The sequence below is a fragment of the Lissotriton vulgaris genome, chromosome 3_1 (assembly GCF_964263255.1).
Source record: "Lissotriton vulgaris chromosome 3_1, aLisVul1.2, whole genome shotgun sequence".
NCBI lineage: Eukaryota > Metazoa > Chordata > Amphibia > Caudata > Salamandridae > Lissotriton > Lissotriton vulgaris.
This window is the reverse complement of record NC_141689.1, coordinates 422,480,966-422,497,612: the sequence shown is the minus strand read 5'-3', so window position 1 is coordinate 422,497,612 and position 16,647 is coordinate 422,480,966. Positions and strand designations below refer to the sequence as shown.

General features: G+C 45.8%; 1 protein-coding gene across 1 annotated transcript in view; it reads left to right on the top strand.

Moving 5' to 3' along the window:
- DHX29 (DExH-box helicase 29) overlaps nt 1-16,647 on the top strand; it is a 930,480-nt gene that overhangs the window by 161,623 nt on the left and 752,210 nt on the right. Inside the window, exon 5 of the mRNA XM_086960636.1 lies at nt 12,244-12,401. Coding sequence (XP_086816762.1) covers nt 12,244-12,401 — 158 coding nt within the window. The remainder of the gene's footprint in view (nt 1-12,243; nt 12,402-16,647) is intronic.

Genomic DNA, 16,647 nt, shown 5'->3' with positions numbered 1-16,647 from the left:
ACTATACCAAAATGACAGAAATAGAAAATACATCTATTTCTTTCATTTTGGTATAATCGAGGCACCGCACATTACTTTTAAAATGTTATAAGTAAAGCGCGGGTGCCGCGATTATACTAAAATAAAAGAAATAGATGTTTTTTCTATTTCTTTCATGTTAGTATAGTTGCGGCACCCCCGCTTTACTCATAACATTTTAAAAGTAAAGCGGGGGTGCCGCGATTATACTAACATAAAAGAAATTTCTCTTTTAGCCCTGTCCCTTTCAGACTGGGTGCCCCGACTTACTGCTGTGGTAAAAGGTTCCTTATCTTCTTTATGGGGCCATCTGTTTCGCCCCATAAAGAAGATAAGAAACCTTTTACCACAGCAGTAAGTCAAGGAACCCAGTCTGAAAAGGACGGTGCTTAAAGAGAAAGAGGTACGTCACTAGGACCTCTTCTCCAATGGTTGGCCACCGTTTAGCATGAACGGTGACGCCAGCCGATGGAAAAGAGGGGCGGGGCTTAACCTCGCTAGTGAAAATATCTCTATCTCATTAAGTCTCGCCAGCGAGACTGCGCATGTGCGCAGTCTTACGCTAGCCTAGACCTAAAAAGTAATAGATTACAAACAACCGCACATGAAAGTGAGGGGCTTCACATACCAGAGTCCTCGTTGCCGATGACCTGCTGTGAGCTGGAGAGACGAGACGAGATGGGATAGGGAAGGGAGGCCCGGTGGGGGAGCTTATAAGAGCTGTGCTGTTAAAAAAAAAAGTGCAGTTTCCATGGTATATGATAAAGCCCAGCAGGCTCCGTTTTGATATAAGTGGATGTCTTTTATGACATTTTCTGACCGTCTAAATACGAGCGTAGACCCTAGGTAGTTTATTTTGGTCATTATTATAATTATTTAAACTTGTTTAAGTTATAAAATGCTGCAGAATATAATACAAATTAGCTCTCCAACAGAGATGAGCTGTATGAGCACAGCAGTCTGTAGCACAACCATGAGCCAGCTTAAGTCTTCAGGAAATAAGAGGCTAGCTGGCGAGCAGCTCCCATAGGCTTTCAGTTAACAACTACAAACAAACAAAGGTAGGAGCTTCACATACCGGAGTCCTCGGTGCCAATCACCAGCTATGGGCGGGGGAGACAAGATGGGCTAGGGAAGGGAGACCCTGCGGGGGAGCTGGCAAGAGCTGTGCTGCTGAGAAAAAAGTGTGGCCGCTATGGTAAACAAGCAGCAACATAGTAGGTGGAGATTAAGTGATGGCAGCAATGACGGGAGGGAGGATGCGAGCGAGGAAGCAACAGATGGCCAGAGCTGGCCAACAAAAAGAAACAATTGAGCAATGACAATGGGAGGTGGTGGTGTGGGGACTGCACTGGGGAGATTAAGTGATGGCAGGAATGACGGGAGGGAGGGAGGGAGGGTGGGAGGGGGTGCAAGCTAGGAGGCAACAGATGGCCAGAGCTGGCCAACCAGAAGAAACAATCATTTATTTTCACTGGGAGGGAACCACGCACCTAAACACAGGACATATGGACACTATTGACCAACCAGAATAAATGAATTTTGAAGGGCAGGCCAACCAACCAACCAAAAGTGCTGGGCGTGTTTAAAGCCCATATACTGAATACAGCATGCCTCGCAGAACAGCGCATGCTCTCCCCAGGCTCAACCTAAAGTGCGATGAATAATGAAAATGGAGCAATTACTTTAATGACTCCATCAGAATGTAGCAGGCTGCATTCATGGCAAAGATGCAAAACTTTTCAAGTAAACTTCCGTACAACCGGTCACCTGTTTTTACATTGAGTTTGGACCTTGGAGACAAATTTAGGATTTAAACACTTTATTTGGGTAACACATTGCATATTACAGGTTCATGTATACAAACATATAAGTTCCCCCAATAGAATTAAAAAGACATCACATGATCCTAGCCCTGACTTATTTACTCTTATTCCCCCAAAGAGTAAGTCCAAGTAAGGAAAGGTTGGTGTGGAGAGTAGGGGGAGTGAAGGAATGTAAGTTGGAATCACCACTAGGTTTCAAGTCTCTTGTGTAATTTTGGAGTAGAAACCTCAGTCCCCAGTAAATTTAACTGCGTTTTTGGGTATGCCATTAAATCTAAAGCAGCTCCTTCATGCCTGAAACCTTTACCCAAATAGCTCCCATGGGGAAATGAGGCAAAAGGAAGGAGAAGACTTAATAGTAATCCTCCGTATGAGCCCAGGCTTCACCTCAACAAGCATCTGAAAAAGCTTCTGCTTGTGTGAATGGTTCCTGTGGAATAATATAACCTATACTTGTAATAAAATTCACAATCGCGATACAGAGTGTTTAACTAATGTCAGAGGGTGATTGAACCACCAAGACCAGTGATTCAGTATAAAAGACTTTATACATTTTCAAGGGAGACAAAAAGTTATATATATTGTACATTGTTCCAATTCTATTGAAAAGTACATTTGTGCATAGTGTCCCAATTGAAACTGGAACCTAAACCTAAGTGACAGTGTGATTTTTATGTACAAGGTTTCCACAAGTCAGCTTTGTGCCCGGGTACGATGGCTCGTACCCTGACACAAAGATAACTTAGGCATGTTAGAAACGAATGGAGAATCTACTAGTGTAGATGTTAGTTGTGATTTGTTTCCGTCTTAATTACCTCAGTTATTTTAGGGGTAATGCGAACACATGGATCACATTAGCTGTATCCATACTGGACACTGCAAATCCCTGGTCCATCTAGACACCTAACCCATACACGATTCATCAGTTTATACTTACAAAACAGCTGTCCAATTTTGGTGGATAGTATTCCATATATTCTGATATAGTCAGATATTGGGTAATAATTGAAATTTTACTATAATGTCAGGCATTAAGAACCTAAATGTGCAATTGTGTTCAAAAGCTTTAGAATGTTTTGTGCATTGCAGAAAAACAGAAGCATGTCTTGTACTTTATTCTGACTAATGGAATGTCAAAGGTACGATGCATTGTTATCAAGATAATGTTTGCCCAGCACAAAAATAATTTTTAGGAGGCACATGTGCACGATCCACACCACCCATATGTACCATCCCTTCCCTTATATCTCACCAAAACAGCTGACTTCCAGAACCCAAGTTCCTGTGTGCATTTGTGTTCGGAGAGCCGTATGCCTACCTCTTGCGTGCTTAGTGTCTGAGACCTTTTTCATGATGTTGATTTTGTTTTTTGTTGAAGATTCTTGTAGTCAATAATTCCATGAGGCCTAACCCTAGCATTCCTTGCCTATTTGTAATCTTTCACATCAGTGTGTCCCACTGTGTCCAGTGCCAATGTCTTACCCCAGGGCCTTTTTTTAGGGTTCCTTGCTCTATACTGTCCTGCGATGACCGACAACAGGCAAGCTCCCAATTAGGGGTTCTGAAGGCTAATGTGCCTTTGCCTAGGGCTCTCTTATTTCTCTTGTACCATGTTTTCTTTTAAAGTTGTCTTTTGAGTCTGATACTGGGCCTTGTCCAAGAATGCACCTGGGGTGAGTACGGGATTTAAAATCTGAGGGTTTCTCTTGGTGAATGGCTTCCACAGTTTAGCACATTTCAAATCTAGCTCCCTTTTGCAATACTATAGTGCTGTACATTCTGATTGGCGTTTCTGATTCCTGGCCAAAGAAACCACAGAGGAGAAAATCCGGGACAAGTGTAAAGCATTATTGGTAAATGAAGCTGATGGAGTTTCAGTGCCAAAAGTCGTAGCCTAACAACTATTACATGTACCTTTGTTACATTAAGGCATTTTGCTAGCAATATCATGACGGCGGTTCAGTTTGGAATCTTGAAGGAGATTTACAATACCTTGTGGAGAGGACTTCTTCCATGGTCGAACCATTTGTATAGATTGTATCCAATGAGCACCTTTATTAACCAAGGGTAGAGTAAGTGAAAGATGCATTGCGTGGTGATCATCCCATGCAGGCGCTTTGGTTCCTACAACTGTAATGGAATGAAAAATGTCCTAGCTAACGTAACGGAAAGTTTCAATTCTATTAAGGACTTGGAGGCCAGGATTATGCCTTCTTTCTTCACTTTATTGTATTAACAGCATGAAGATAAACAAAGACTACGTTTCCCATGAACCATAGGCAAAAAGTAGTAAAGAAAACAACATGGTAACATCTAATCAGGAACAAGTATCAGTGTCCAATCAGGGGCTGTTAAGTCCAACATAGTCCCTTGCTAGTGTCCCCTCTTCCTCTTTCGGAGCGCGACGACAGCTGTTCCGCACTCTTCAGACATCCTGTTTCAGGGCGTCAGAACCTGCAAATAACTGGGACACATTACCCAAGGTAAACACAGCTAACCTCTTTTACAGAGCAAAGCAGATCACACAACACAGCCAAGTGGCCCAACCACAACTTAAAAACAGATACTTACTGCAGTACAGGGAGGGATCTCCTTCTGGAGCAAAGGGTGGGATAATACTCGCCTCCAAGTCCTTAATAGAATTGAAACTTTCCGTTTCGTTAGCTAGGAAATTTTTAATTCTATGTCAGGACTGGAGTCGAGGATTATGCTTATTTAAAGCTTGCCCACAACCAGCTGAGCCATATTCAGTACTGGCTTAAAGCAGAACCTCTTAAAGGTAGAGTCTGAAGACCAATCAGCAGCGTAAAGGATATCCTCCAGACATGCGCCCAAGCCAAACACCTTCGAGGGCATAGCTCCTCCAGCAGAATTCGCTCCAAAGTCCCGAAGACTTATTCCAGCTTCTTGCATCACCCAACGAACCCATCTGGCGATCGTGGGTGAGGAAACCGCTGTGAAGGGTTTCCGGAGCACACTGAGGAGTTTACTTTCCCCGGAGGGACGGAACTCCTCCGTCATTTCTTCATACTCCTTGAGACATCTAGCAACGCATAATTTCGGCGAGTCAGGAAACGCTGGGTATGAAATTACCCTGGTATGGCGTTTAGTGCAACGCAGTAGAGTGAAGGTGACCCCCTCAGGGGTGAACATCCTTCTGGAGATATTCAGGGCCCAGACATCCGAGACCCGCCTGCAAGAAACTAGACAGAGGAGCATAGCCAACTTTGCAGAAAGCTCCTTCCTAGAGAGAAAACCTGTTAGGCTGCCCGGAAAGAAAAAGGTTGAGAACCTGCTTCACGTCCCAAAGGGCGGAGTAGCGTGGTTCGAGAAGAAAGGAAAACCTCACACCCCGAAGCAGCTTGCAAAGTAGGGGGTGCTCGCCTATATGCGTTGCACTAACCGGTACATGACCCAATGAAATAGCGGACCTGAAAGTTTTGATTGGCCGATAAGCCAACTCATCTGAAGCAAGCTGTGCCAAAAAATTCACGACATGAACAATGTCTACGACCAAGGGATTGTAACCCTGTCGCAGACACCAACAGGCCCATCTGCTCCACGCAGACTTGTATCTCTTGACTGTACTGCCGCCCAAGCCTTGGAAATGAGGCTCTCAGCCGCTGAGGTTTCCCATCTGCCCCGGAAATCTGCCACGCCATGAGAAACAGAAAACCCACTAACACCAGCGTGTGAGGATTCCCCTCTGGATTCATGAGAAGAGTGGGATATTGGGGGAGTAGGATTGGAAAATCCCAAAAAACGTCCCAGAAGAACTGGAAACCAAACTTGCGACCTCCAAAGTGGGGTAATCAGTACCAGATCCACCGTCTGCCTGCAAATCTGAGCCGAAGATCACGTGATCATCGCAAATGGGGGAAATGCGTATCCCCGTTCCAGACTCCAGTCCTGGAGAAAGGTGTCCATGGCTGCTGCCAAGGGATCCGGCCTCCAACTGAAGAACCGAGGTGTCTGATGGCACAATCGGGATGCAAACAGATCCGTTAAGAAGGGCCACCAGTGGTCGTTCAAAATCGCGAAGATGGACCGGTCCAGCTTCCACAGGCTGGCACCCCGTAAGTGGCGCGATTGGAAATCCGCTTCTAATTTGTCCCGACTCAGAAGGTACTCAGCCGTGACCGATATCTGGCTGTCCAGGCAATACTGCCAGAAACTTGCTGCCAGGTCTGAGAGGACCTTGGACCTTGTGCCTCCCAAATGGTTTACATACCGGACTGCAGAGATGTTTCCATCTTCAGCAGACCACACGACTGCACCAAGTCTCTCGTCCAACACCGTACGGCAAAGGAGCCCGCCAAAAGCTCCAGACAGTATGTGTAACCTCTGTTCTTCGGGAGACCACAACCCTCCTGTGAACAGATCCCCGCAACTCTCACCCCAACCAAGTCTGCTGGCTTCTGACTCGATCACCAGATCCGGAGCTGAGCCGAAGATCACCCGGCCAGTCCAGGCCTCCATATGGTCCAACCACCATTGGATCTCGGCATTCACTTCCGGTATCAGGGACACCTTGTAGGAGTAAGAAAACCCTTTCCGGAGGAAATACGCTTTGAGGCGTTGCAAGGCCCTGTAATGAAGCGGACCTGGGAAGATAGCTAACAGGACACCCACTACCCGGGTCAGCTGACGGAGGGAGACCTTTTGTCTGGAAAGAACACAACGTAATTTGTGTCTGATCTTGGAAATATTTCAAGCAGGAAGACTGAGCGTGGATGTTGTCGAGTCGATTATGAACCCAAAGAAGGTAACCGACTGGGTCGGCTGTAAGAGAGAATTCCTCTCATTAATGACAAAACCAAGGTCCTGACGGAAAGCCACTACCATCTGAAGCTAGGCTTCCAGTTGGTGTGGGCATGAGGCCATCAAAAAGAAATCGTCCAAATACACGATCATCCTGACCCCTCGTGCTCTCAAAAACTCCACCATCGGCTTGAGAACCTTGGTGAAGCACCAGGGTGCCGAAGAAAGGCGGAACGGGAGGGAAGTGAACTCGTAAACCCCGTGTCCCCAGGCAAACTGAAGAAACCGCCTGTGCGGGGAAAAAATTGGAATCACCAAGTAGGGCATCCTTTAGGTCCAGACGGACCATCCAGTCATGGGGACAAAGAACATCCCGAAGGAGATGAATTACTTCCATTTTGAAATGGCGGCACACTAGCGATTTGTTGAACTCGCTTAGATTCATGACCGGCCTCTTGCCACCGTCTGTCTTGTCCACTGGCGCTGATGGGACGGTGTTTGGTGCGTTGAACTGGGGATCCCATGAACTCTATATGAAACCCTTGCACTGTTTGGAGAACCCATGCAACGTGTGTGAGAGACAACCAAGCCTGGTAACAACTTGCCAGCCGCCCCCTTAGCTTTAGTGGGGAAGAAAGGTGAACACTCACCAGAGTTTGAGGCAGTGGATCCTCCTCGGAATCCTTTTCCTTTGGCCCTGCGTCCTCTAGTGGGGTAGAAATTCCCGAAGTGGCACTGGTCCTGATACTGACCAGAGCCTCTCTGGTTACCCTGCTGTTGACCTCGACCGGCCGGGCGGCCCCGGGAAAAACACGGGGAATAACTTTCCTAATAGTAGACTGAGCCCTGTCTAGGGACGTGAAGGTATTCACAAATTTGCCGAGCTCCTTCACAAAGGGCTCACCAAATAGACCCCCTTGAGCCACGGCTCCTGCCTCAGAATCCGCCAGGTCCCTTACTTGGGATCGATCTTTATAAGGAGGGACCTGCGGCGCTCTGTGGAGAGGGCACAATTCGCATTGCCCAGGAAAATGACTTGGCTTTCTCGGCCATATCTAGAATTTTAGTAGCTGGCCCGAGGGCGTCCAGGAGCTTGTTCTGACAAGCTCTCCAGGACATATCAATCCCTTTTTTAGGATCAAAAATACATTTTTTGGAGGAAGGTGTACATTCTGGGGTCAATCTCAGGGGTGAGGGCTACCTTCCCCTCCAAGGAAGGGCGGGGCACTCCGCCTGTAGGCAGTTGCGGGCTTCCTTTTCCAAGGGCCGGCGGATGTGTTCTGCCACATATGAGGCCACTTTCTCACCCGGGACCCACTCCGAAGAGCGGGGGTTGATAATATCATTAGGATCTAACATGTCAGAGGTGGTCAGCGGGGGAACAATAGGGCGAGATGAGAGCCAAGGCCGTGAAGGGTCTGGGTCAGAGTCAGGATCACCGTCGCCTCCGGGTCAGTATACTGAGGTGAGGGACCCGGGGGGGGTGGAGGGACCAGAGCCGTCTGTACTGCCTGACTAACAAGAAAAGCCTGCTGCAAACTCTCAAAAGCGTCCTAATGCACCCCAGGAACCAGGAGCCACTTGGCTGGCAGGGAGCCATCAGAAGTGGGGTCAGGAGGGGCTGCCATCGTGGTGGGAGTCCCCATGCGTTGCTCCAAGCATGCAAACGCCTCATTGATTTGCATTGAAAGCCTGTCCTCCAGAGGGAAGATAGCCTGGTATATAGAAGAATCTACAGCCTCGTAAAAGGCATCCCCCAGGGCATATCTGCAAGGGGGTCCTCCTCCACTTGGAACTCATCATAATATTCCATGGCCCCAACAGAGAAAACAACAACAAAAGGAACAGGATATTAAAGTGGCAACTCACTAGGCCAGGAGCAAGGCCTTAAGCAATGAAAGGCCGGGTGTCAGCCTACTTTGTGGACGGAATACCAATACCACAATTACACATGGTTCAAACCCCAGGGGACAACTGCTGGCGAAAGAGAAATGCAAGGAAACTTCACCCCCAGTTCCTGAGAAGTGGTCGCCGGTCTGGACCTTGTCCCCTTGTTAAGCCTGTACAGGCAGATACCTGACCTCTAGCGAGGCGTATAACCAAAAGGAATAGCGACTCTGAAAACCCCTTACTTCTCGATCACGGCGAAAAAGAGCGTAGCATAGTAACTAATGCAGCAGCTCGCGGTAATGTATCCGTCTCTACGGACCCAGCACACGGGCGTTCTCAGACCGGGGCACTGCAAACGCACGCGCACAGTGTTTGAATCCCAGAAGAGATCAAACACTGCGACGTGCCGTAGACTGCCTCCCGCGTCCCCTAGCGGTGGGAGGTCCTCAGAGCCGAAGCCAGCAACGTGCCACGTAAGGATGAGGAAAACCTTGACCCCGTGGCGCCTCTCAAAACAAAGTACAAACGAACACTCAAAAACAACGCTACCCCCAAGGGGGAAACCTGCACTGCATCAAAGCGCCAACGCTTGAAAACCAAAACAAAGCGGGTGTTAACACCCCCCACACCGAAACGCTTGAGAAGCGCGATAAATACAGTACACACTGCGAGAAAACAGCATAAATATCATAAACCAGAAGTAGCACAGAATAACGCAGTCAAGCACTCGACAGTAAAAAAAACTGAAAAGCACTTATCTAGGGACTATGTTGGACTTAACAGTCCCTGATTGGACACTGATACTTGTTCCTGATTGGATGTTACCATGTTGTTTTCTTTACTACTTTTTCCCTATGGTTCATGGGAAACGTAGTCTTTGTTAACCTTTCATGCTGCTGATGGAATAAAGTGAAGAAAGAAGGCATAATCCTCTCCTCCAGTCCTGACATAGAATTCTGATTGCAAAAGATCATGCCCCACATATGATCTTATTCATGAGTCAGAACAACTGCGAGCTGAAATGTAATGCCCCAATACTAGAAAACAATGTCTTGTGACTGGTCATTTAGATTAGGCCACCCACACATTATAATCTCCCAGGATAGCTAGACAGTTGTTTTGGCTCATTAATTCGCTAATGGTATCGCCTAATAGTTTGTGTATGCCATGACAAATTAAGGGTGAACTTCAAATGTCAGAAAAACGTGTGTCCGAGAGTGACAAGCAAGCTGCCGTTTTACCAATTCTGAAGAAACCTAATGCAGACCCTACCATACTCAGCAGTTATAGACCTATTTCCCTCCTCCCCTACTTAGGCAAGATTCTGGAAACTTATGTGACCCGCTGCCTGAGCTCCTTCATAGAACAATCATCGTTTCTAGACCCTCAACAAGCTGGATTTAGACCCCTCCATTCCACCGAGGCGGTCATAGTGGCAGTCATGGACACCCTCAGGAAAGGAGCTGACAAGAACATCGCTCAAGCCCTTGTCCTATTGGATCTCTCGGCGGCATTCGACACGGTCGATCACACCATCTTGATCGACCGTGTCTTCAACGCCGGTATCCAAGGAGTGGCCCTTGACTGGCTTAAATCCTTCCTCCACCAATGCTCACAGTCCGTCCACCTTTCCACCTTCTCTGCGCCCTATTCTCCCCTTCACTGTGGTGTCCCACAAGGCTCGGCACTATCTTCTCTTCTTTTTAATTTATATCTCCAACCACTGCTAGCCACTCTCCGTAACTTCCCGGTCACAATTTACAACTACGCTGATGATCTGCAGTTAATTTTCCCTGTCGATTCCCTCCCCTCTTCTTGCACCAACTTCCAGTCCACTATGCTAACCATAGCTGAGTGGATGTACCACAGCCACTTAAAGTTAAACCCCACCAAGACTAAGCTCGTCTTGGTGGGTGGCCCCAATCACCCATGGAACGCCTCCTTTTGGCCTACATCTCTGGGGACGGCACCAATTCCCGTGAGCTCTGTCAAAAGCCTGGGGGTGACCATCTCCCAAGATCTTTCTATGAGACCCCACATCAACGCGGTAACTTCTGCTTGCTTTTTCCATCTCAGGCGAATTCGCAAGATCAGCAGGTTTCTGAACAAAGAAGCCCTGACCCAAGTAGTCATTGCTCTCATCACCTCCAGGCTTGACTACGCCAACATCTTGTACGCAGGAATTCCCGCATGTCACCTTCATCGACTTCAGTTGGTGCAGAACCAAGCTGCCCGCTTGATTTTCTGCCAGCCCAGACACCAGCACGTCACCCCCCTACTCCGCAGTCTGCATTGGCTCCCTGTCTCAAAACGGTGCATCTTCAAGCTGGCATGTACCACCTTTAAGGCCCTAGAGGACGCAGCCCCTAAGTTCATTTCATCAGCCTTATCCCGTCATATTCCTGCCAGAGCTCTACGCTCAGCATCTTTGAATCTTCTCGAGGTCCCCAGATTTAAAAGAAAAAGGCATGGAGGCCTGAGCTTCTCTGTTCTGGCTCCCGCTACTTGGAACTCCCTACCCCTCTCTCTCCGTCTCTGCCCTAAGTACGATAGCTTCCGTACTCTCCTAAAAACTCTGCTCTTTCAAGCAGCATATGATTAATTCCCCCTTCCTGGATCACCGCTATCTTTATCAAGAGCGCCAAGAAACCGAAGGTGATAGTGCGCTGTATAAATATTTTTAATAGAATAGAATAGATGATTGGAATTCATACAGGGCTAACTTATATCTTTAGATCAAATGATTATCAGTCTTCTATTCATTAAATGTGCACAACCCTTAATGGTGTTAAATGTTATCATTGTATAGCATAGCAGAGTGACATGATCGATGTACAGGTCATCTGAAAGCCAGAATTTTATGATAAATTCCATATCCAAATTCTCCTCCAATGGCATGTCACGTGCATCACACGTATTATTGAATAGAGGATTTGGTATTAACCAAGGAGCATATAAGTATTTTCCCTCGTATTGTCCTCTTTGTAAGACCTTGGGCAGGTCCCCACCTCTCTGCTATGATAAACTGCAATGTTATGACAAAGTTCAGATTTAATTGAGCGAACCTAATGACCTGCTGTGTGACCAGGTCTTAGATTTGCCAGCTGTATATGTATGTTTGTAGACACGACATGCCAGTCATTGTATGTCATTGTTAAGTCTCATCATACTGGGCTGTGATGTGCTGTCTCCCATTGTCATCTGGAAGCTGCTCTCAGTGCACCTGAATATACATAAGTTGATGGATCATTAAAGTCTATGGCACAATGGATGAGATGATTTTCACAATGTATTGAACCTTCTAAGAACTGCAAGGAAAGGAAGTTAACAACCTTGGGGTGGAAGGTAAAGTTGACTACTTTAAACGTAAGACTGGAAGGACTGCCTTTATTTCATGGTTGGATCAAGATGGTAAGAAAATGAATGCCTTTGACAGAATATTTTTTCACATTCTGTACTTAACAAATGATGTTCATGTAGGCCACAGTAGGGCTACAGCTGTAGATGCTATGACCTGTTAGATATGTGCATGCCTTTTGCTTAGACACTCTTTAGTAGCTTGGGAAGTGGAAAACAGTAAATTCGAATGAAGGTCTTCTCATCTGCTCAATTTTACATTTGACCCTTATGTTCCACTTATGCAAAGGTATCTATTCATAATTACAACCCTTCATACTTTTTACAGCTCTGCTTTCAAACCAGAAAGCCAGATTTTGTTTTATCTGACCTATATTCTTTTTCTTTTTAGATGCATTACCTGATGGATTTAGTCAACAGCTTGGAGAGGAAGAAAAGCGAAATCGAGCAAAATTTGAGCCACCTCCACAGCCTCCTGTACAATTAACAGTGCCTCGGATTGCCAAAACCAAGAAAGAGAAGGAGGTCCCAGAAAAGAAACCCAGCCAGGTATGTACCTACCATGCACATTGGCTTGTTCAAGTTCAATGCAGTGGGGATTTGGATCCAGCAATTTTACTTTATGATTGCAGCCTCTCTGAATCACCCTTGCCTGGGTAGCTCATATAAAGCTTTTCCAGATGTAGGTCTGTCCGTAGATTGTTGCTCAGTCTTGCGCGGTAGCCTACTAGAGCCAAAGTTCTAATGAAAGGCTAGATGACAGCAGAATTTAATTATTCAACTTAGGAACCAATTTCATGTCAAGTTTAAATACAGGTACCGAACTACTTGAATATTGTGGGATGGTTACAACAGAAATAATATCTCTGAGAGATTGAAGTTTATCTAATAAGAAATTGGACAGTCAGTCCATAAAGGGCTGGGGCTTTTCAATTCCCTATGGAAAGGCATGAGGCAAGGTCAGAGACATTTACATGTGAAATTATTTCAGATATTGTGATGCAAGAAGAGAAAAATGTTGCCTTGGAAGTTCACCTAAGGTATTACATTTTCTTAATTGACTCTGGTGTTGCTTTTCTGTATTTCTAAAGGGTGTACTGTCATATTGAAAAGCTGTTCCCTCTCTGTCAAGTTTAACAATAAATGTATTGCAAATAATCCAGCAGATTACATGAAGCAACAGGAAGCAAGATTTGAAAGTGCCCTAACTGCCAGAATTCAAATATAAACCAGAAACTGAAGTTAGAGACATTAAGTACAATCGAGGGACAGCGCGGGGGGTGCGATATCATGGCTGTTGACCCGCAGGAACACACCCTCTGTACAACCAACGTGCAAGACTCACCTTTATCAAGGCGAGGAAAAAAGAAGTTAAGGAAACAACGGAACAAAATAAAGACAAGAGGGAGGCAATCGCGGTTGAGGAAGAGCATCCCCCAGCTCCTGCAAGGGATCACCAACTCTCCCCAGCTCTATCAAGGCATCAAGGCCCCGAACGGAAAACAAACGTCGCTTCAGGCTACACGAAAGCCAGCCAGGACAAATGGTCTGAGGATAAAATAACGCTGGCAGAATCATATGATGAAACACCAGCCAAGCTAAATCCCCATATGGCCAGTAAGATCATTAAGAACATGAAGAACGATGGGGCCCCTGGACCAAATGGAATTCCAGCACCAGTCTTTAAAAAGGCCCCCGACTTCTGTGCAGGTTTGCTAACTCCTTTATTCATCCACACATTCCAATCATCAACAACCCCCGATTCCTGGAGGGGCTCCATTTTGGTCCCCATACATAAAAAAGGAGACCGCTTAAAACCTTCGAACTATAGGCTTATTTCCCTGCGTGACCTTGAAGCCAAGGCTTACGCTCGCCTTCTATTAAAGGACTTGGAGGAGTGGGCAGAAGAGAACAGCATTATACCATCTTATCAAACAGGCTTCAGGTCAAAAGCATCGACCATGGATATCATACTGGCACTGGCCTATTTATCCACCCAGGCCACCACGAAGAACCATCACCCACTTTTTTGCTGCTTCGTGGATTACAGCAGAGCCTTCGATAAAGTGGTGTGAAAGAAGATTATGGTGGAAGCTAGAAAACTGGGGCATTCCACCGAACCTATTGAAGGCAAAAAGATCGCTTTATGAAGATACCTAGGTAAGAGTCAAAACCAGCGCCAGCACTGTGTCCTCGAAAATCAACACGGAGAACGGGCTGAAACAAGGTTGCGTGTTGGCTCCCATTCTTTTCAATCTTTACACGGCGGACTTGGGCGAGGCCCTAAAAGTAGCCAGCCTAGCAACTCCAAGACTAGGAAATTTGAATTTGCCGGTGCTCCATTACGCTGACGACACTGCCATAATGGATCACACAAAAGTGGGTCTCCAAAGAGCCCTGACTGCTTTAAATCAATTTAATAACATCAATAATCTGACAGAAAATCAAGGAAAGACCAAGGTTGTCATCTTTGGGTCCTACCATCAGAAAAAGAAAGCACAACAGCATTTGGGCAACCCGCAAATCAAGACGGCGGTGTCCTACAATTACCTAGGGGTCTGGCTGACGGATCAGGCTAAGGCGACTGCCCATTTGAAAAATCAGAGCACTAAGGCCAACAGGGTCATATATTTACTCAAACAACTAAACAATCAGCTGATTAGTCCAACCGCCGGCCCAATACTAAAAGCTATGAAAGCGAAACTGCTACCTGCAATCAGCTATGGCCACCAGGCTTTCCCCGGGTCACTGCAGGCCTACTTAAATACAGTGCAATCTAAAGCTTATAAAACAATGTTTCAAATCCCAAGGGTAGCAAGGCAAACAAGGCTAAGATTGGAGCTGGGAATGGGAAGGCCGGACCTGATATGCCAGGGTGACATCATAAAACTCTACCTCAGGATTTTAAGGGCTCCGGCCTGCTCCTTAAAACTCCAACTAAAATCAATCTTTGAAGAGCCTTGCACGCCCTGGCATTCTGCACTCGATAAAGCGATTCAGACATTGAATATAGTGAGAGAAAGCATATCGAGGCCGGACATCCCCCTGAACATATGGAAAACAGTGTTAAATAAACAAGTGTGTGAAATCTTATTTTATTTGGACTGCAAATCCCTTCGCTCAAGTCTACCCTTGAATAGTTCTTACACAATAGGAAAAGCCCAGGCTTATTTAAGTGATGCCATTACACCATCAGTTTAAAGTAAAATCTTGTCCATGAGACGAATCACCCTGGGAATTGTGGATTTTAATCCTGAGTGGACTCGCAGAGGGGAAGCCACTAAATGCAGACTCTGCCCATACAAGAGGGAATCGTGGCTCCAAATGCTATGTTGTTGTCCCAGTCTTACCAAGGAATGAAGGCGATTACTGCATCCGATTTGCTCCACTAATGTAACTAAATCCTGCAGCGAAGCATCAGCCATGTGTTTTTTCACAAACAGCACGATGATTCTAGCCAGACTGGGGAAATGTGTCCATCATATTAGGACTGACTTAAAACCGGCAAATTAATGCAATAAAACCCGGGAGTAGATCAATGCAAATCTAGCGCGAGGATGCTGAGGTGGCATGGTCCGTGCATCGTTACTTGTCTGCACTTCCAGCATCCCAGTCAGGAAAACCTTTCTCATGGTGAATTGTCTAGAGGCCAAGGGCAAGGAATCATAACCTGACAATGCCACCCATAGAACAACATGGGAGCCCGGGCCAACCTTAAAGCCACCACTCCATAAACACTAACTCTGGGGAAGACCGACTTTGGTTGAACTTGGGGAGGGGAGTCAAACTTTTTTTTTTTTCCTGTTTATCAAAACGTATTTTTAATCCCTGTTGCAAATAATAGTTTTTAATTATTGTTCTAGCTGTAATATGATGAGCACTTTTTACTGTACTGATTTTAATTAATTGTACAGTTCATAAAATATATATGTTAGCTTTTGCTCCATCAAATACGCCCATCTAGCAAAACTCCCAAGATGAATTAATTAACCTATCCAGGCATTTCCAATCCAACACAGATTTCAACACCCATCTCAATATCTACAACACAACTCTGAAGAATTATATGGAAAGCTATGTACCTCTGAAAACTCACACTTCTAAGCCTAAGTTGTCAGCACCCTGCTACAGCCAACAACTTAACAAATCAAACATGCAGTACAAAGACAGGAGAAGAAGTAGAGAAGCTCAAAATGCCAAGACTTTAACCTTCAGAAAGCACTCCGCTCCAACGGTTATTCCATTATCACCACAGCTAAATCCACCTCCAAAACCACCATCAATGCAGCAGTAAGCATAACGAAAGCCCCTTTTATAGCCATCAAACAGTGGCCCGAGCATCCCATCCTAGAACCCACAACCTCAGCATCAGCCAACAGATGCAACGCTGTCAAACTCTTCTTCGTGGAAAAAAATCAACAAAATTAGATCTACCTTATCTCACACATGCCACTTCAACTTTAGGAACTCACTCAAAGCCACCTCCTACTAAATTGACATGCTCTCCCCATCAGCAAGCCTATGAAAGATGAAGCCCACACACCTCTTCTCCACATTATCAATGCCTCTCTAATTCAGTGCACCTTCTGAGATGGCTTCAAAACCAAACAGATACTACCTTTGCCGAAAAAGTCTACACTAAATCCAGCTGAGTTTGGCAACTTCCATCCTAGAACTTGCCTCTCATTTGTTGAAATAATAATCAAGAAGAAAACTGGTTGTGTCTAGAAAAAAAAATGAATAGTTCACTTTTAATTTTTTTAAAGAGCAGGCAGTGGTCCGTGGGACCATTGTC